Below are 21,681 nucleotides of genomic sequence, written 5' to 3'. Positions count from 1 at the left end.
ATCAAAGATGATATGCAGGTGGAATATGCCTCAATTTGTAACTTGATAGAACACCATAGATTTAAAAAAATGCATGGGCAATCTTGATGAAACATGTCTTCTTTGCCCAATTATAGCTATATTAAATAAAAAAAACAAATCTTTTTTTACGAATTATGTCAAGGGACTGATACCTATTTTGTTCAATCTATCATATCAGAAAATCATTATGAATCAATGGAAGACAAACAGTACAGCTGGCAATAAACATGCTGGAATGCAAAAATAATAAATGACCCTAAATGTGATTTAGCATTCCGTGACTGACAGATTGTTTTAATTCTAAATGTATGAATAAATTGATGCCTAATTGAAGCAAACTCCTTTTGAAAATAAATTGCATTCAGCAGAAGTGGCCGAGCCAAGATGTAGAACTGTGAAGATACATAACCTTGCGCAAGAGCAGTAGACGTACTGCTCTTTGTAGTTCCTTATCATTCAAACCTGCTCTGAGATTAAAACCTTCAAAGCCTTTAGGACATTTTATGCAGAGATGTGTAGAAAATGAAGTCATTTTTGTCAGTGTTTGCCACAGAATGGAACCAAATTAGTTCTGCTCTAGTGTTTTTCACCATGACATTAGAATTGGGTGAGGCACACAGATTAATAAATTCTTAAAAGGAGTGTGCTTTGTTCTTTAAAATTGGACTTAAATGTATGCCTGTTGAAATTGTTACCCTATCACTTTGGCAGATGCATTAGCCCATTAGTGCATAAATTAATGGCTCCATTAAAAAATACAGAGATTGCAATTGGAGATAAATGGACTAAGTGTCCATGTGCAAGTTCCCTAACATGTAGGTTTAAAAGTTAAAACAATTCATATTGAAGTGGATTTTGCCAAGAAAAATCAATGGGTTCCCATTTAACTTCTTGTCAACAACTTTGTGATTTCTAAATGAATGTAGAGCACATAGAGAGCCATAACCTACAGATCCATGGACAGAAACTGGGTTATGGGCAAGGTTTGGATTACATTTTCAATTCTAACCACTTGCATTAGCTCAGTCACACTCTTTATTCACTGTCCTTACTAACCACTCTTTTGTTTCCTCCTGATATTTTATCTTAGCCGCAGTTATCTCCATTCCTTCTGTTTGATCTTGGTAGTACAGAAAATTAATCTTATGCTGAGTAGGTACTGGTCAAATTTCCTAAAATTAAAAAAAAACATGAGTAAAGGAAACAAATTTATTGTTTCCTTAACTCTTTGCTTTGCAGTAATCTGTTAATATGGTAGAGAGTTTGTAATGAAGGTCGAGATTTAAAATCTATCAAACAATTGAGGACGTTTGATAATAACTAAAGTAGCTGGAACTAATGTAATGAACAAAACAAGAATAATAATTTACAGAAATATGTTTGAACACCTTACTGTTTTAATTGTGCTATTTCTATTTATAGACATTGGAAGCTGGCTGGAGCTTTTTGGATTTCAGCTGCATAATGTGGTACCTGGATTTCCAAAGCCTGAAATGAGTGTCATGGAAGCAACTTACGAACTTCTGAAAACTCAAACAAGAACACAAGACTGGGATCCCAGCAAGGTATGACAAGTAAATACCTTCATTTATTTTACAATCTCTCCCCTTTTTTTGTTACAAAGACAATACCTTGTGTTCCATTAATCCCATTGATATTCCAAAATCTCATTCAAGTAGTATTCTGCATGGAAGGATCAAGGCAATGCACATCACAAGTAGACTTAATTGGAATTATGGCTGAATCCAATCCTGTCCTCATATAACTTCTGTACATTTCCAATTTAAATTACTGGATTATGGTTGGGACTCCATACCATCCAGGACCCAGGAATCATGGAGCAAATTAGACTCTCCTTGTAAAACCGGTCTCTAGTACAGGAAGATAGCCAGGCAATAGGGCTGATACTTGCTACCTTCAGTAACTGCACCAGTAATTAGTAGGACCAGTTTGAATCAGTAAATACTGTCAAGCAAAATTATGGACTCCTTGGCCAGATAATTTTGCAATTTTTACTTCAAGTAAGTGTTACATTCAGTAATAATACCAGGCGTGTATAGCTGAGTATCTGACGTAGAGTTACGACTGAGCTTATTGTAAAAATAATTTAAGAATCAATCCTGACAAGTCCGTGTCTTCGTCCCACCAAAAATAATTTTGAAGCTTGTTTTCTGTATACTCTGTGTATTTTGGATGGATGAGAAGCTTTTTATGAACAAATGAACATAAATTAAAAATGACCATCAATTCTTGCCTGACCTATAACAACAAATAATCTTATTCCTAATCTTAGGAATAATGTGGGACTGCTGCACTGTTGGAAGCCTTGAGATTCCTTTTCTAATTTATTGAATGGTCCTGTACAATTTATGATTGTTATATGAAACTTATATAGTTTCCTGTATAATGATGTACGTCATTGCTTTAATGTATTCCTTTACAGCTAAAGCCAGGCCATAAAGAAAATACACTATAATAATGTGGCATGTTACAAGCCCAGAGAGCCCCAAAACCCAGCAGCAATAGAAATTCACTAAGACAAATGGTTACTTAAACAAAAGTTGCTTTTAATTTTCTTTAAACATAAAAACAGGATCAAACTTTAACTTACTACTATTAATTTAACCTAACTTAACCTCCTTCTAATTCTAAGCATGCATGTATGTAATGTGCATATGTTCAGGAAAGTTCTTTGATTCACATTCCAATCTCACTTCTCCCTCCTCCAAATTCACCGGTATCAGGCAATTCTTATACTGTGCACAGAATTTAACATTGATGAATTTTCACCAGGCTCTGGTGCTTAAAGGTAAATGGTTACCACTCAGGAAGGTTCTTATTGGTTTAAGAGAGAGATTTGTTGCTCGTTGGACACACACAAAGTGATTTCCTCTGATCAACTTGCCCCATCTTGGGTTTTCCAAATGATAATCTCTTCTTCCAGTTCACCAACAGAGTTCCTCTTTCAGGAGAAACATTCCAGCCAGCCATATCCTCTTGTAAGGGTGACAAGGTTTTTCAATAGGTTGAACCCAGAACTCACAACCTGTCTTCAAAATGGGGTTTTCAACAAGCCTGCCAGCTTGCCATGTTGCAGCCTCCAAAAGCTGCTGCATCATTGCACTTCTTAGTTTTGTCTCGCTTGCTCTCCAAAGAAACATGTTTTTTTCTCTCTTTCTGTTTGCAAAACCACATGACCCCTATTAGAACAGCAAACTGCAACCCAGACAGATTGCTGGCATTGGCATCAGTTTCTGCCTTGATATCTGTTACTTTAAAGACAATAGTCTATTTACTCCACAGCATCAGTCTAATTAACACCTCCTTGTGAAGTCTCCATAGGCATTCTTCAAAGTTTCTGTAAAGTCACTGTGGACGTGAAGTCTCTGCTTATGCATAGCTCTTGCATTTCAAGTGAGGTGTCTTTTGTGAAATGATAATGTCTGTTTGTGAAGTGACCTACACTAAACCCTCCACAATCTATCTCTTTTAAAGACATATATATAATATAAAATATAACCTGTAACAGAGAGGAAAGGCAGCATGCTCAAAGGGATTTGGATAGACTGATGAAAAACAATGCCCACAAGAGATATCTTTGTACAAGAAGGCCAAGAAGATCCTGTCAACCAACAAGTGTCTGTGAGGAAAACAGCATGACTATATTTTTTGAATGCCAACATGCTTGGGAAACTTACAAAATGCACAAATTCTTAGTGGACTGAAGGAAATTAAATGAAGTCTTCTTTAGTTCAGAGACTGGGTGATCTCGCTTATGCAGCAAAGCATGAGACATGGCTGAGGTCAGGATTGGCAGCCTAGAATGATCCTGAGGCTAAGAAGTTGACAGTGACACACATGAACTTGTATAAACTTATATCTGAGGTTACAAGAGGTCGGAGCTCTCAAGGAGAACTGACTTGGTAAAGCCAAGCCTTTAATAGGTATTTTTTACTTTGAGGTCACGCTTTCAACTTGGTTTCTTCAAACCAAGTGTTGGGCTCATCTCACGTGGCCTCCCTTGATTTTCATTGAATCCTCGAATGTCTGCACGCCATTCCGGAAAAAGAAATTTCAAATGTAAATAAATTCTCCTTAAAAGTTACTTCAGGCAACTGCAGAGGCAAAGAAAAACTCCTTTTGAACAACTGCAGTACATGCCATGGGAAATAGAGTATTTTGAGTGTTGTCCTTTTAAATATCATTATTTTTGCAAAACAAACACGGCCAGTAACTGTTGAATTTTGAGTGAAAAATCATGAACTGTTGATTTTCAGGTTAGTGAAACTAAATATCACACCTGGGGTGAATGTGGGACATTTTGCTATTGTTGACATCAATTAAGAGAATTTTGTGCGGAATCTAACTGGAAAGTTAACATTTGCATCTCTCACTATGTGTCAAGGAGGGCAGAAGCTCAGAATGAAATGCAATTGGACCTACTCTGAGTCTAGCTTATTTCAGGCTATGTCAGCGTTGTGATGAGGAATCTTTCAGACATAATGTTTTTTGATGTCACATTCAACATACTTTGGAGGAAAACGGGGCACTTTTTGGTCAACATTTAGCTCTGAAACCAGCACCAACATAATGCACCAGCTCGCTTGTAACTGTTTATGGAATGCTTATTTTTCTGTCCACATGCAACAAACACAGTACTTCAGAAATATTATGCAGCAATCATTGTGCCACACTTTCTCTAAACGTGAAAGGTATTTATGAGATGTAAATTTTTACAGGAAATTCTCGATTTTAAAGATGTTTTTATCCCAAAAATAGGCCAAGTTATTCTGTCAATTAAGTTCTCGCCTGCATCTGAGAACAAACTCAAAGAATGAACAATTTACAGAGCTTTTTTTTCCCCATCATCTCAGAACATCCTAAGAATTACTTTTTCTTTCTCTCTCAGGTTACGAATCTTGCTGGAAAGTTGTACATTTATTGCAATCCCAAATTCTTCCAGACAGGATTTCAAGGTTTGAGTTACAGGGAAAGGTTCTGCAGACTAGGGCTTTTTTTTTTCTCTGGAGCATAGAAGATTGAGGGGGGCTTGATAGAGGTGTTTAAGATTTTAAAAGGGACAGACAGAGTAAATGTGGATAGGCTTTTTCAATTAAGAGTGGGGGGAGATTCAAACTAGAGGGCATGGTTTAAGATTGAAGGGGGAAAATTATAAGGGGAACATGAGGGGAAATTTCTTTACGCAAAAGGTGGTAGGGATATGGAATGAGCTTCCGGCAGACGTGGTTGAGGCGGGATCATTGGTTATACGTAAGGAAAGACTGGATAGTTACATGGAGAGGACTGGAGGGGTATGGACCGGGTGCTGGTCAGTGGGACTAGGAGGGTCGGGATTTGTTACGGCATGGACTAGTAGGGCCGAACTGGCCTGTCCTGTACTGTAAGTGGTTATATGGTTATAAATGAATGGGTTGGTAGGCCATTTCCGAGGCCAATTAAAACGTACATATAGTGGTCGGTTGAGGGTCACACATAGGCCAGGATGCTAGATTTTCTTACCCGAGGGGAATTGATGAATGAGATAGGTTTTTAACAGTGTCATAGACTACTTATAATTCTAATTCTACAGCTGCCACGATGTAGGGCCACGACGCCCTTTCAGCCCATGCTGCCCAATGATACCCAATTGATCTACAACCCCCTGTATGTTTTTAAATGGTGGGAGTGCCTGGAGGAAACCCACACAGACAAGGGGAGAATGTACAACTGGATCCGAACCCCAGTCACTAGTATTGTCATAGCTGCTCCACTAACTGTGCCTCTTCTCTCAGATTCAGTAATTTAGGGCTTGCAGTAATTATTATGTTACCATACCCTCTTATTCAGCAGAACATAGCAATTCATGCATAGTAAAATGACAGATATCAAAACAAATCAGCTTTTCCATTCTTTCTATGCTATAGTATCTCTTGATGACCAGGGCATTTCATCGAATTGATGCTGGATGACATCGTAATTACAAACTATGTCAATCATGTACTCATTGAGCTGTTACCAGAAATTGAAATTATTATGCATGAATGTATGAAAATTTCCACCCAAGAACAAAAATATAGCAGAAAGTTTTCTTCCAACTTCCCATTAATCTGGCCAGTGACCAGGCAAAAATAGGATTCAGCCACCTTCCCATAAATTAGAAGAGATGATTACATTTAAAGTGTACTCTAGGATGTAACTCATTGTTATCACATAGGTGGAGATGAGCCTATCAACAGATCAGCCATGATCTCATCGAATGGTGGAGCAGGTTCGACAGGCCGGATGGCCAACTCCTGCTCCTATTTCTTATGTCCTTATGCTAATCCAGCCTTGTTATGAGCAGCAAGATTCTAGAACTCCAATGACAAACTCTGTTATGATCTGTTGTATAATAAAACTTCCAGAGCAAGTGGTAAAGGTAGAATAATGTATTCTGTAACAGTAGTGAAAGGTTCACAGCACCGAATAATATTAACATGGTAACTCTGTTTTAAACCCAACTTTACTCCTTGTCCAGCTCAGATTACACCAATGTCAAGCAGGTTAATTCAGAGAACACCGAGACAAGCAATGCCTGAAGGTCAGTTCAACCAGGACGGTGCAGTCATTGCACCAGGGAAGAACCCATGGTTAGCACAATGCTGTTACAGCACCAGCCACTGGGGTTTGAATCTGCCGCTGTCTGTGAAGAATTTCTACGTTCTCCTTGTGTCTGCATGGGAATTCTTCCCACCATTCATAATGTATCGGGGTATAGGTCAATCGGATTTAATTACGCGGCATGGGTTCCTGGGCTGAAAGGGCTTGTTACCATGTTGTATGTTTAAATTAAAATAAATTAAACCTAAAAATTGTGAAAACTTACCTTAAAATATAGACTAAAATAGAGTTATTGTGTAAGGTTATATTTGTTTTTCAGTATACAAAATAAATCCCATGTATGGCCTTTTGACGTTAAATAGGTTTTGTAGTGTTGACATTTTACTCATCATACAATACAAATAGTTTGGGATAGTTCAACTGCAAGAGTGATGGAATGAATATCTAAAGGGCCCATAGTTTGATCTCCAGACAGCAGTGCAATACCCATGAAATGCATGAGATTAGTCTTTCTTCACACAGATTCTTATGAGCATGTGGGTAGATTATCGCAAGTGGCAATTGAAACATGCCTCACACAACATGGGGTTATTAGTTCCGTGTTTAGCTCCAAAGAGAATGAAACTCACTTTATATGGTTAAGGCAGGTTCGTTTGTGAGTGATTTCATCATTGCCTCGCAACTCATTCCCAGAATTATTCAAATAATACTGTGGCCATCCACATTAAATCAATCTCCCTAAAATGTACCTCAAGAGTCATAGAATGTCCAGTTAGTTCAATGTTATGTACAGAATATCTGATGTTTGGGGGCATAGTTTCATTTGGCATTGAGTGTTGGTTGTGTTTTGAATGTGGGGTTCATTGTTTGATCATCAAAAAGAGAAAACATATAAGTTTTGACAGATCTGATATCTTCATGGTCTCACTGGTGGAAGTCATTCCTTTAAAGTGTGCACTTGAAAAGAAGCTCTCTCTCTGCTGTTTTTTCAGGTTGTATTAGGCATACAGTGTGAACTACAGAAGCAGCTCAAAAGCTTCATCTCCCTGGAAAGGCTGCCACAGGCCTACATACGAAACTACCAGAAATGCCAAGATAAACGGCCAAAGTTTGCTGCAGTTCCTTCAGTCTTTGGCAAAGGCGTCAAGTTCGCCATTAAAGAGGGTAAGGTAACTGCTGACATCATCGGGGTTGCTAGTGACGACAGCAGGCGCATAGCCACCATTCTTAATGGCGCTGATTATCTGGAAAGTCTCCACTTCACCATTGATGGCCGAGATACCCATTACTTTGTTAAGTCAGGGCCACTAGAAGAAGACTTGAACGTCATTGGGAATGCCGGAGGTGGTCGAGTGCTGGAAAATGGAGTCAATGTTACTGTCTCTCAGATGACCTCTGTGGTGAATCAAAGGACTAGAAGGTTTGCAGATATACAGTTACAATATGGAGCTCTGGGCTTCAACATTCGCTATGGTGCCACCATTGAAGAAGAAAAGATCCATGTGTTAGAGATGGCCAGACAGAGGGCTGTAACCCAAGCCTGGGCAAAGGAACAGCGTAGGATGCAAGATGGAGAGGTGGGGGTGAGGGCCTGGACTGAAGAAGAAAAGCAGCAGCTGCTGAGCAGCGGACGAGTGCCGGGCTATGATGGTTATTTTGTACTGCTGGTGGAACAGTATCCGGATCTTTCCGACAGTGCCAACAACATCCAATTTATGAGACAGAGTGAAATAGGAAAGAGGTAACGGTGAAAAGAAACACCTGCCTTTCAGTCACCAAAGACTGCCTGTTTTTAAAACATTTATTGATTTGCTGTACTCTTTTCTAGAATGATACCCTGTACATATTGTGATGGAAAAACAAGTCAATTTTCAAGCTGCCTTCAAATATGACAAAATATGGTATTTTAATAATACCCTTGTTCAGCATTCTTTTGAGAGGTTGGACAATTTGATCTGGTCGATAATCAATACCATCAGACAATAATGATCCATCCAGATCAGACATAAATCTATATTATAATTCCAGAATACAGTAGTAGGGTTGAGTGCATTTCATTAAAAACTGTACTTTGTCTCTAATGTATAACTAAAAAAAAATGACAACTGTATTCTTCATAACAGTTCGACCACATATTTTCTGTCAGGAAATGATTGTTAAGGGTGCGTGGCATTATTGGGCTACATATGATAGCTAAAGATGTTTAATTTTGATATTCTTTATTTTTTATTTAATTGTGAATGGTCTATAATACTGTGAACAAGAAGAGTATGTACAATTAGTGTGTAAAGCACAGTACACCTATTTTAAACTGCTTTTGGTGATGGGCGGCTGATGTGCATTATTTCCCCAGTAAAACATACCTTTGTTGTTCACCATTAAAACCAGTTATTTGGCTCATTTAAATCACTTGAAGATGTAATTGCTAGGTTAAAGAGAAATATGGTTTACTTTTTCAGGTATAAATATATACTGTGTACCAAAAGGTATAACATTAAGGTGTAACTTCATTAATTTTCATGTAATTAATTTTAAAATGTAGTTTGGCGCGATGTCAATGCACATTTACATTATGTGAAGGACAAGCCAGACAAGCTGTTAAGATTTTTTAATTATGTTGTAAAGTTCATGGTTGTCACTATTAACACCAGCCATTGCGACCTGCTAATTGTTACGTGTTTTCATGTATTGAGTATGCAAATTGCATTCAAGCAAGATATGATGGAAGTTAGTTCTGGATTTGTGGAATCAACTGATTCTGTATGGAAGTTTATAAATAAATGTAGCACCATGGGGCTGGATATTAAATCTCATTCATTCATTAATATCAGAGTAAATCAATGCAGGTCTTTGCCAAAGAATTATTTAAACTGAATTTCTCACTACAGTTTTTGTTCATCAAAGAGACAATGGACTACATCAATGGTTCTCAACCTTTTTCAGTCTAAGGCCCACCTGGCTTCCACCCTAACATGCCATACCCATTAATAGCAATGACTGAGCAATATTTTTAAGTCAATGGTATCTCTGTACTAAACACACCTTTATCTAATTTAAAGTATTTTATTTAACATTTTTAAAGAACCAAAAGAATTGCAGGTATACTCTGAACATAAAAACCACCAATCAAAATCAAATCTCAAGCCATTTTAGACAACTCTCTGGGTGAACAAGTTTTTCCAAATCTCCATTCTAAATGGCCTCCCCCTTATTCTTAATCTGTGGCCTCTACTTCTGGACTCCCTCAACATCGGGAACAGGTTTCCTGCCTTGAGCATGTCCACTCCCTTAATAATCTTATATGTTTCAATCAGATCCTCTCTCATCCTTCTAAATTCCAGTATGTGCAAGCACATTCGCTCCAATCTTTCAACATATGACAGTCCACCATCCACGGAATTAACCTGTGAATCTACCTCAATAGCAAGAATATCCTTCCCCAAGCTTGGAAACCAAAACCGCACACACTACTCCAGGTATAGTCTCACCAGGGCACTGTACAACTACAGAAGGATCTTTTTGCTCCTGTACTCAATTCCTCTTGTTATGAAGGCCAACATGCCATTAGGTTTCTTCACCAGTTTATGCTGTAAATAACCTAAGATCTGTCTCTACTTCAATGTGATTTCATGCCTTTGTCTTCAACTGCAGCAACCTTGAAAAGATAAATGATCATGAAGGGCAGGATCTTCTGAAGACACTCCTTCGCAATGTAGGGGTAACTATCTCATTTTTTGCCAAATCTCAGAGATAGATGAAGTCTCAAACACAACTCTGCATCCAGAATCGTTATGAAGATCATTGAGTTCACCTTGCAGATCATCAGGAACTTCATTGACTTTAACAAGAAAGGGGTTCCTCACCAGTGCCGGTCCTTCTCTGCTGATTTCTGGGAAGTAGCGCAGGAATTCTTCATTGGAGACAGCTAAGATGCAAGAGAACCTAATTTGCAACATCACCATCCATTCCATTAACCGCTACTGCTGAAAGAGATTCAAATATGACAAAGTTCCCTCCCTAAGCCATGTGTTTCCAGTTTTGAGCTTTTGCATAAATGCTTTGAGGAGAAATATATCATGCGTCTTACCTTACAAACAGGAGCCTCTTGGGTCTTGACAAACAGTAAGAAGCCAGAAAACACACAGTTCTGAACCTGTCTTGTGTGGAGGTCTGATAGGAACTGTGACTGAGTGCTGAGCGTCAAGCCACTTGTACTGAGAGATAGGCAGATGACCTCACTGACCTCAGTGGCAGATTGCTCACCACCCCACCCAAGTCACCCAGAAGGACCAAGTCATGACCTCAGACCCACGCTGATTTCAGTGGGTTGAGAAGTCTCTGTGGCCCACTGGTTGGGAACCAATGGGCTAGATTTTCTATCAAAATGTGTAATGTTTATGTGTTTTACTCAAATTAATTCCATGGAAAAGAAATCAGGGCCTTGTCACATGGATAATGATCCTAAATCTTCCAACTGAATGTATGTTTTTAACAGGCTAACACATTTACACAGTGATAGCAAATGCCAAGAAATGCAAAGCTTTGATGTCACTCCATGATAATCCAGAATATATCCAGGCTGCTCATGGCGAACCAGGCCTTTGCAGCTCCTTCGACAAGGCCAGAGTGTCCACCTCCTGTTCTGTAACTTGTCTCCTTCAGGATTCCCAAACTCTGTCCCAGCACCATCTCCCTCCCATGAATCCAACTCAAACAGCCCATCCCTAATCCAGTCGGGCCTTTACCTACATCCCCAATTGACCTCAGAATGAAAAAACAGTAGATATCTGGAGGAACTCAGTGGGTCAGACAGCATCCATGGGTAGAAATGGTCAGTCAACGTTTCAGGTCAGGATCCTTGGTCAGATCTCAGCACAAGCTTGAAATTCTTATTTAAACCTTAAACCCCAACATGCCTGAAGCCCCTTACTTACTTACCGAACCCAGGCCTTACTCCCAAGAAACTTGACATGTCTCTGCCCATAGTCACACCCAGCATTTATTGTCAATGACAAACAGTGGCAGAATATTTGTAAAAGGAAGCCATTTTATTGCATTATTTAACAAAAGACCACAGGGCCTTCTGGTGAAAAATGCATTACGATATTACTCACCAACCCTAGACAGTGAAGAATGTTTGGGCCAGTGTCTCAGAGTGCACCATGAGAGAATTGAAAGATTTGGTAATGGGATCATGCAGAAAATAATCCTCATGCATTACAAATAAGAAGATTGGAAAACATGGCAAATAGATAGAACATCTTGCTGAGATGATTATAAAAACCAGAGAAGACAAGGTGATCATGCAGAAATGCAGTTCAGCCTGTTTTAGGGCATAACATCGTGAGCCAGAAGCCAAAGGCTCAATCAAAATTGTGCTTCAAACTTCATCAAGTTAAAGCCAGAGAACTGTAATAAACGATTGTGCATCTCATGTTAACTCACTGGTTTGTTCAAACATCAGTGGCCACCTTCTGATCTTTCATGGGAAAGAAGAGATAAAAGTGAGTAGTACAAAAGAATGCAAGAGCATTTTTCTTTCTACTTGTATATTATTTAATGTTCAATTATATTATTTCATATCTACAGTAAAAACACAAAAATACTGGAGGAACTGAAGCAAGTCCCACAGCATACATTGGAGGTAAAGATATATAATCATCGTTTCGGGCCTGAGCTATGAACACTGCATGACCTGGTAAGTTCTTCCAGTATTTTTGTCTTTTGCGTTTCACTCATTTCACATCTAGATGAGCACTTTGATTTTACAATGTTCACATTATCATGGTTTGAACCAATATAGCAATATTAATCAATATAACCACCTACATCAACAACATGGAGCTAAATGCCTCAATGTACAATTTAGCTGTAAATAACATTGCCATAACATGCAATTAAATGGTGGTTCTTGAAGCAAATGCCTCACTTTAAGATAGTGATCCTCACCTGCACTCTTGTAAAAGCAAGTCTTCAAGTCAGGAGTTGAAGATCAAGGGTACTCATGAATCTTGCACCCTCACATGATATAGAATTAAAGATGGAGGCTACTCAATTAATTGGATCCATGCCTTATTTTCGCTAAGTTTGCAATAATGAGATAAATATAGAAAATGTTATTAAGGTCCAGCAACTGAGTTATATCTGTAGAAAGAAAAGAAACAGTGGTTCTCAACCTTTTTCTTTTCACTCACATCCCACTTTAAGTATTCCCAATGCCATAGGTGCTCTGTGATTAGTAAGGGATTGCTTAAGGTGGGATGTGGGTAGAAATGAAAAGGTTGAGAACCACTGGAATAGAGTTTAGCGCAAGGTGGAATGTTAAAAATGTTTATCTTGGATCTGGATGTGAGTTGAGGGAGAAATGGATTCATGGTGGGAATGTTGACTCGGATGGAGTAATGAGTCACAGGAGATCATTTAACGTGACTAGGAAATAAGATATCTGGATGGAGTGGTTGGAGGTGCAGGGTAAGTCTTGGTGGATTGGAGGGAGGGATTGGGCTTTCCACAGATGTGATCTTGCACGTGTTCTTTCATATTTCTAGCATCTACAGTTTTTATTGGTTTTCCTGTATCATAATAATGGTTTGGTCAGGTTGCTCTTGACAGAGTGCCCGATGACACCTAACAAGTGGCATTTCTGGATCTGTCAAAGTATCTCAAGTAGCGCGATGGCTTGCTGCCTGCTCTGCAACTCCATCTTCCACTGAATCGAGGAGAGAAGGTGCAAGCCAAGAAGGAGGTCTTTAGATGCATAGGATCAGCCTGAAAATGACCTGAAGGATAATTTGTCCTTGTGCAGAAGAAAGACCATTGTCCTAAAGGGAATGAAACTGGGCTTCAGTCATATTGGAAAGTGGGCAATATCAGCAGACTAAAATCTGGAAAATATTAAATTTCGACATACAGCTCGGTAATATCCTTCTGCCCCATGAGCCTATGCCACTCAATTACCCCAATTAATCTACAACCCCCAGATGTTTTGGCAATATATTGATGCTTTTCCATTATAATATCAAGATATAAAAGCAATTGTGAAGGTATATTGTTGATTTCTTGTTGTAGTGCTTACAGTACAATGGATATTTACAGATAAAGAGAATACAATAGTACATTAGAGCTTTTCTTTCCCTTTGCTGTCAAAAAATAAGTTAGCCATTCACCCTAAAGCTGCAGGATTTTGAATGATATCATATTATTTGTGACACAGCTTTCAGGAAAAGCATTATGAGATATATCACAAGATTGTGCATGATGTCCTTGCTGAATCTAAAGCCAGTCCACAAGGATATGTCTGAGATTCTTGCAGTCTATCAAAAGGATTTTGTTGCTGTCAGAACTAAACTTCAAATGCAAGAAAGAATGATATATTTTAATTTCAGGAAGAAAGTTAGATTGAAAGTATTTTTGTTGCATAGATGACACATGGGGAGTAAATTTGAAGTAATAAAGTTTATTTTGGATTACCTCATACATCAGCTTGTCAATCCCCACAAGAAAGGAATGAAGGAAATAATATTCCAACTCGAATTTTTAATTATCCAATGGGACTGCAGTAAATCGAATCATTAATGCTGTGGATAGTCTTGAATGTAGGTTAATTAACAAAAATGGAATGTTGAAATGGTAACAATGGGAATAATAGAAAAAACCTACAAAAACAAATAAACGACCATAAAAGCAAACCCCTGAATAATGAAAGAAGAATGTGATGAAGTGTCTTTTTAAGATGTTGGTGAAATCACGTGACCATCCTAATCACAGATAATGCTTTCCCTTAAAGGACTTGCATTAATAACGGCCCAGTGTACACCAAGCATTTATTCACTGCAGTACTGCAGAAACATGACAGACAAACTTCCTGGCTATGTTCCAAGAGCAAATGTCCAATTTGTGCTCTGACATTCATCAAAACATGAACTCCAGCAGCAAGATAGACTTGCTGAATCCCCAGAAATGACTGTACCTGCACTTGTTAGATCTTGCACAGCTAGTTCTTGTCATTTGAATGGATTGGAGCAGCATTGAGCAAAAAGAACTTGAGGTAGGTAGAAGAAAATATTCACTTTGTCAGCTTTCATTCTTAAGAGCATTTTACATTTGCTGCTTTTTTCCAGGAATTTAATAGATAATTGAATTGATTGATGGTTTTATTGTTTTGAATGTTTCAGTATGAAAGGGATATTTAGTTAGACACAAAGGTCTTGACAACTATCAAAACAGAGTGTGCCTTTGCTGGCTGTTTTTTTTTTCTACACAGCCACTGCGTTCGAGGAAATTATTGCCATTTTCCCAGAATGCACGCTGTGTTAAAAGCTTGGAACGTAAATGATGGTGACATTCCCATTTGATATTTTACCTCCTAGACCCCTAGTAAATTTCCCGGAGTGCCTGCAGTCTAAAGTTAACTGTAGGCATTTTGTGAACAATGGAGTAATGAAAAGCACGTATTAATGACACACTTTGCAAGACCTGCCCCTTTAATTACCGCACTTCCGGTATGTTGTCTAAACTCGTGCAAGGAAACAGAGATTACGAGTTTTGGTCGTTTGTGTGTGAACCACCAGTGCCAACACATTGGACATTCTTCAGACCAGTAAAATCCCACAAATTCTATCTAAAAATCGCAAGTGTTTTCAACGTATCTCATTAGAGGTTTTTTTATACACAAAAGGTGCAAAATCGCCTGCTTAAGTTTTAAGAAGGCAAATTTATGCTGATGACCAAAAGTGTGGATATTGTGGTGCTTTTATGCAGGGGTGAATCGTGATCCGGCTTCCAAAGCTGAAGGAGGCAGAGTGAGAAGTGCAGTAGCGCCACCTGCCACCATGACGTCAAACATACACTCCGAGAAGGGAAAGCGGCCTGTGCTGAAAATGGTGACTAAAGAGCAGGTATGAGCGCTAATAGAGATCTGTGCAAGCAGTCTTAAGGCTCAGGCAGATGTTCTGCTCAACGTAATTGCCTTTTTCGACCACATGGGTGCTTTAAAATTCATGCTCTTGGGTCACGGGCTAACGGCGTCATCCCCTTTGGAGCCGCATTCAGCGGCAATCCTTTTGCCGAGGAGGTGGAGCAACTTCACTCCACTCTACCTCCTTAGAGAGATGGAGTGAATTTGACCAGTCAATCCTCCTTCAGACCTTTTATGGAAGTAAGTGAAGCGATTTAAAGACAGAGAATATCTGTCTTTACAATCACTTTTATTTCCATGATAAAAGAGCCTACTGGACCCTCATCTTGTTTTGCAGCTTTACGTGCAGCGCCTTGTCGAAGGCCTTTTGAAAGTCCAAACACACAGCATGTTTTCTGCATCTGCCCTATTTATCCTACTTGTTAACTCTTCAAAACAAATTGCAATAGGTTTATCAGGCATGTTTTTCCTTTAAGGGAACCATGCTGACTTGGGCTTATGTAAACTCCAGATATTCTGTAATCTCATCCTTGACAATTGACCCCAACAGTTTCCCAATCACTGAACTACTCCATAAAAAGCCATTCCACAAGCATTCTGCAAACTCTCTCTTCTGAGGTTCTATACCAACCTTACTTTCCCAATCTACTTTCATGTTAAAATGACAAATAATTATCCTTCTGACATGCCTTATGTATTTCCAGTTGTGTTTTGTAATCCACATCCTGGCTTCTCTTTAGGGGCCTGTATATTGCTGTCGTTAGTGTCCTTTTACCTTTGCCGTTCATCAACTCTTTACCTCTACTGATTCTATATCCCTTCTTTCCAATTTTTTAATATTGTTGCTGTAAGGTAAAAACATAATGAGATGGGATGGAGAAGGAGTCACCCAGTACTAAGGAGTAACAGGATGGTGTGACCTTGTACGCTCAAGATAAGTTTGGCACTAACAAGCTGATGAGCAGCAGACTAACAGTGAAGGGTAGCAACAGCTTATTCATTGGACAATGTAATGGTATGATAATTTACTAAGTGCGTATCCTGGGGTATAAAAAAAACACCACTTGCTGATATCGTTAGAATGCGCCTTCTCCAACTAACACTGTTAGTTGTAAGTGTTACAATCCGGTAATAAAGAACCTTGATTTTGACTCACTCTGGTGTCTGACTCACTCATTCTTGAACAAAGCAGACCTAACAATTTGGTGACCCCGACGTGATGGGTGAGTGGACACTAGACGACGGTTTCTGTTTTTCTTGACAATCATCTCAGCCGGCTAACAAAAAGGACCAGAGAAGCCTGTTTTAACAAAATTCTCTCATTTAAAATCTCTATGATTGTCAGTAAGAACTGGAGATCGGACAAATTAGACGATCCTAATTGAAGGTCGTCACCTGCCAGGATTGTAACTACAAAACTATAAAAGTCCCTAAGGTTTTTGAGTGACATTTGATAAGTGCTTCGCCGACAAACTACTAGAGTTTAAAAAGTCTTTATTGTGTCGTTGCAAAGTCCAATAGAGTGAGAAGGTGGTCTATGAACAATTGGGGACCTGAGGTTTCTGCCCTAAACTGGTTATCTCCCACGTGAAGGTTGGGCTTTGAAAGAAAACAAAGGTTCAGGCTTATTGGTCTCAATTGTATAAAAAGACTGGCTTATAAATGTCCGGTAGGTATGATAATGTCTGTACACTTGAAAACTTAAGAATTTATTTCCCAAATCCGCCGTGGTGGAATACCACAGCGGACACTAGAGATCTCGAGACGACAAAAAGAGTACTCAGAGATGCCTGCCTGGTGAACAAGGGCGACGACCAAAGACTGCAAAAGCTGTGTCCGGATCAGGTAGGAGATATCAATGAAAAAGTTGACAGAATCTTAAGAGACACACGGTTTATTCGAAATATCTTTGACAAGTTAAATGAAGGTATTCCCAGTATCACCAAGGAAATAAAGTTACGTAAATTCATAGATTGGTACAGGGAAACTGGACAAAATATAGCCCAAAAATTTGGTTTCCTAGTTGTAATTTAACTTTCAGACCTCTTTGGGAAAACAGAGAGTGGAAGACGAGCAATCAGAGTACACAGGACAGTCTGAGGTCCACCGGAGGACCAGACTTAGAGACTGTTTCACTAAAAAATTTTTTCATCCGGCCTGCAAAGAGACATTTTTAAAAGCGATTTTCGTTAACATAGATCCCCTAAACAGACAAGAACCTAAATTAAAAGAGGCATTAGGAAGCGACCCCGCAGCAATGGCTGCACAGTTGTCTGCTAAGACCTTTGACCAAGTTATTAGGGAAATTAATCAGGAATTAGAGAAGCGAAATGCCAGTAAAGAGGCATTGGAGAAACAAAAGATTCTCCGAAAATGTGTAGATCGCTGGAGGAAGATGGGGTGGTTACCTGGGAGTGCTGAGATGTTCCTGACAGGTGAGGGAAACAAAATTCTAAAGCGTAGGGTCTTAGATAACCTGGAAGAAACAAAACACAGAAGGGCAAGGAAAAGTGCCTGTTTCCGGTTTCTAGCCACGAAGTGTCCGGGTTTGCTCTCTCCCTCCCTCCTTTCCCTCTCCCCCTCTCTCTCTTCTCCCCCCTTCTCCTCTCTCACCCACTCCCCCTCCCAATCCCAATCTGTGGTGGTGCTGCCCTGAAATCCCCAGGTGGGGCAGGGCAATACAATTTGGTTTTAATTTTGTGCCCACAATTCCAGCTCCACATCAAATGGGATCCTGTTTTATCCTCTCTCCCTCCCTCTTTTCCGCACCCCCACCATTGTGGGATCAGGGCAGACGTTGTGGGCTGACGTGTAGCTCACTCGAGGTGGGAGGGAAGGAAGGAGTGGTGGTTCCCAGTGGTGGGAGACCCAATCTGATCCAGACCAGTGATCACAGGATGAGAACCTTTTAAAGGTGTAACCATGAAACAGAAGTGTTAATCTGAAGACTTTTCTCCCAGTGGGGCCAGTGCAAGGCATTTTCTCTCTCTATCTCTCGTGCTCAGTGTATCTGCCTCTCTATCTCTTTCTCTCGCTATGCTCTCTCTCTCGCTCTCTCTCACAATCTCTGGATGTATGTGATGTCATGTATGTACTCTGACAATAAATCTCTCCAACATGATCTGGTTTTACGGAGACTTGTCAGGGCAGTCATGCTTCCCTGGGCTCTAAGCCTAATTAAGGTGGCAGGCCATTCCCTACAAAACACAAAGGAAGTGAAAGGAAACACGGTGGCTGACAGAGCAGCCAAACAGGTTACTGGATATCAAGAACCTATACAGGGGATGATTCTGAGGTCCCATGGCAAAAAAGAGGAATTAGAGAGAAGAGAAAATAGTAGCAAGTTGAGTGACCAAAAAGAGAAGGAAGGAGAGAGACCCCCACCAAATATTGAACACCTGATAGAAATACAGGAAAAAGCTAGCCCAAGTGAGAAAGAGGAATGGATGAAACGCGGTGCTACACGACAGGAGATCATCTATGACAATCGGACAGTACGTGTCTGGCGCTCCCCGATTGGTACGATAGTTGCCCCCCGCCAATTACTTCCGCTATTATTTGAAGAAGCACATGGGCCGACTCACATTAGCGCCACCAAAACTTATAATACGCTCAAACAACATTGGTGGAATCCCCACTTACGCGAGCACTTTGACAACTTTAGAACTGAATATACTATCTGCAATGGGCATAACCAAAGAATCTCCTTACCCCACCCGCTTTTACGATTTCCAGTAACGACAGCCCCATGGAAAGAGATCTATATTGACTATACAGATATGGGTACTGACCTTAGGACAAAGGAAGGATACCGATATCTCTTAGTGGCGGTAGATAGGTTCTCACGGTGGGTGGAGGCTGTCCCAACGAAGAGGGAAGATGCGGATAGTATAATATGCTGGCTGACGCGAGAGTTGATACCCCGCTATGGGGTCCCCAGCAGAATATGCTCTGATAATGGGTCCCACTTTAAGAATGAGCTGATCCGACAGGTTGAAGAATACTTAGGGATCAAACACCGTTTTGGTAGTGTCTATAGACCTGAGAGCCAGGGGCTAGTAGAAAGGGCAAACAGGATGATAAAATCCAAATTAGGTAAGGTTTTGGGTGGGACCAGGTTGAATTGGGTCGAGGCATTGCCATTAGTACTGATGTCTATGCGACAAGAGAAGGCCAAAGATACCTTCCTGTCACCACACGAGATTCTAATGGGTCGACCCATGCCCGGTCCAAAGACTGATCCAGCCTAGGTAAAGAATTGGGAAGAAAGGGAAGTGGAACTGGACCATTATATGCAGATGCTGGGTAATATGGTTGCTTTAGTTTCACAACAGGTGGCAAATGCAAATAAGGAGAACCCGGACACTGAAGGAGTTCCAGTGAAGGAGGGAGACCTGGTGTATATCCGTAAACCAGGGAAGGTACATTGGACTGAAATTAGATGGACTGGACCATACACTGTTACCGCCGTGACAGATAGGTCGGTAAGAATTGACAAACCAAGGGATAATAATTGGCATCATTTTGCCTTTTGCTCCAAGGCAAAACAACAAGTAGCGAGTATTGGAAAATATGATGAGACTCATGTGGACAATGCCGAGCGCCCTATGGGCATTCCTGCTGATGGGTTGCCAAACAAGCCAACAGAGTAGTTCGGATCCATGCGGGGCCAAAGTTATTCTGAAGATAGATAAAGACAAGGATAGCACCTTCCAGTTCGATCTATGCTGCACTTCTATCTCTAATAACACAGGGCCAGATGGGTCACTCACTAAGGGGCTGACAAAACTTAAGGCATGGGCGAAGGAATTAAAAGCCCAATCTGGAGTCTCTAACCCTGTTTTGTCCTGGTTACATGGAGTGTTTGGGAAATGGGGCACAATGTTGGGACAACTTTTCCTAGGATTGTTCATTTCTGTATCCATTTTTATCACTAGTGGCTGTTGTTGTATTCCATGCATTCGAACGCTGGTCACGAGGACCATTGAGAGAGCCTTTGCCAACCGCGATGAGCTGCCTCCAAAATATCAAGCTCTACAAGCTACGGAGCGGGACTATCTCACGTCACAGGAGGCGTCAAAAAATGCTGTGATCGATCCGGAGTCTGATGGAGAATGTGACGGGGAGGAGGGATTATAAAATAGATTGTAGCACAAATGTTAACTTTTATCTTAACTAATTACAAATGCTTAGAAGGGATAGCCAGTTATTTGCTTGGGGGAAAATGGGGAGGAAACTTGTAAACGGGCAATGGGATCGGGGAAACGGATGGGGGGTATACGCTAAAGAGGGTTGGGAGGAGCCCTCGCCCACCAGCCGAAAAACCCCGTGAACAGAACCCGTAGAGAGCTTGGCAATAATAGGCGAACTAATGTAACGCGGTGGTAGCATAGTCAGGGCAAGATTGTCCTCTAAAGAGGACAAAGGAGGGATTGTAAGGTAAAAACATCATGAGATGGGACTGGAGAAGGAGTCACCCAGTACTAAGGAGTAACAGGATGGTGTGACCTTGTACACTCAAGATAAGTTTGGCACTAACAAGCTGATGAGCAGCAGACTAACAGTGAAGGGTAGCAACAGCTTATTCATTGGACAATGTAATGGTATGATAATTTACTAAGTGCATATCCTGGGGTATTAAAAAAAACACCACTTGCTGATATCGTTAGAATGTGCCTTCTCCAACTAACACTGTTAGTTGTCAGTGTTACAATCCGGTAATAAAGAACCTTGATTTCGACTCAGTCTGGTGTCTGACTCACTCATTCTTGAACAAAGCAGACCTAACATTGCTTACCAACAAAGCTATGATGCCCCCTCTACCTCCCTGCCTATCCTTGCAATACACAGTGTATTCTTAGATGTTCACCTCCCAATGACATCATCCGTTAGCCACAACACTGCAAATAGCCACAGCATCATACCCTCCAATCTGTAGCTGTAGATCAGTGGTTCTCAACCTCTTTCTTTCCACTCACATCCCACTTTAAGTAATCCCCATGCCATAGGTTCTCTGTGATTAGTAAGGGATTGCTTAAGGTGGAATGTGGGTGGAAAGAAAAAGTTTGAAAACCACTGTTTTAATTGTACATAATTGACTTGTTATGTGCAGTTTCATAACTCCAAAGGAAATGAGTCAATGA

The 21,681-nt window shown here is 40.2% G+C and overlaps 1 protein-coding gene across 13 annotated transcripts in view; it reads left to right on the top strand.

Annotated features, from left to right (window-relative positions):
* The window catches only part of tenm1 (teneurin transmembrane protein 1), an 832,896-nt gene extending 811,623 nt beyond the window's left edge, over positions 1-21,273 (top strand). For 2 of the 13 annotated variants that reach the window (XM_069892933.1, XM_069892932.1), the window contains exons 32-33: positions 1,444-1,586; positions 7,614-9,747. In XM_069892933.1, coding sequence (XP_069749034.1) covers positions 1,444-1,586; positions 7,614-8,366 — 896 coding nt within the window. In that variant the 3' untranslated portion in view covers positions 8,367-9,747. Of the gene's footprint in view, positions 1-1,443; positions 1,587-6,538; positions 6,602-7,613; positions 9,748-10,272; positions 12,458-14,407; positions 14,669-15,381 lie in introns of those variants that run through there. The other 11 variants (XM_069892936.1, XM_069892935.1, XR_011342876.1 and 8 more) reach the window with 10 other exon arrangements.
* The last annotated feature ends 408 nt before the right edge of the window (positions 21,274-21,681 follow it).

This window comes from Narcine bancroftii, chromosome 8, assembly GCF_036971445.1.
Source record: "Narcine bancroftii isolate sNarBan1 chromosome 8, sNarBan1.hap1, whole genome shotgun sequence".
Lineage (NCBI taxonomy): Eukaryota > Metazoa > Chordata > Chondrichthyes > Torpediniformes > Narcinidae > Narcine > Narcine bancroftii.
Note: the sequence above shows the minus strand (reverse complement) of the source record. Positions and strands in the feature narration are given on the sequence as shown.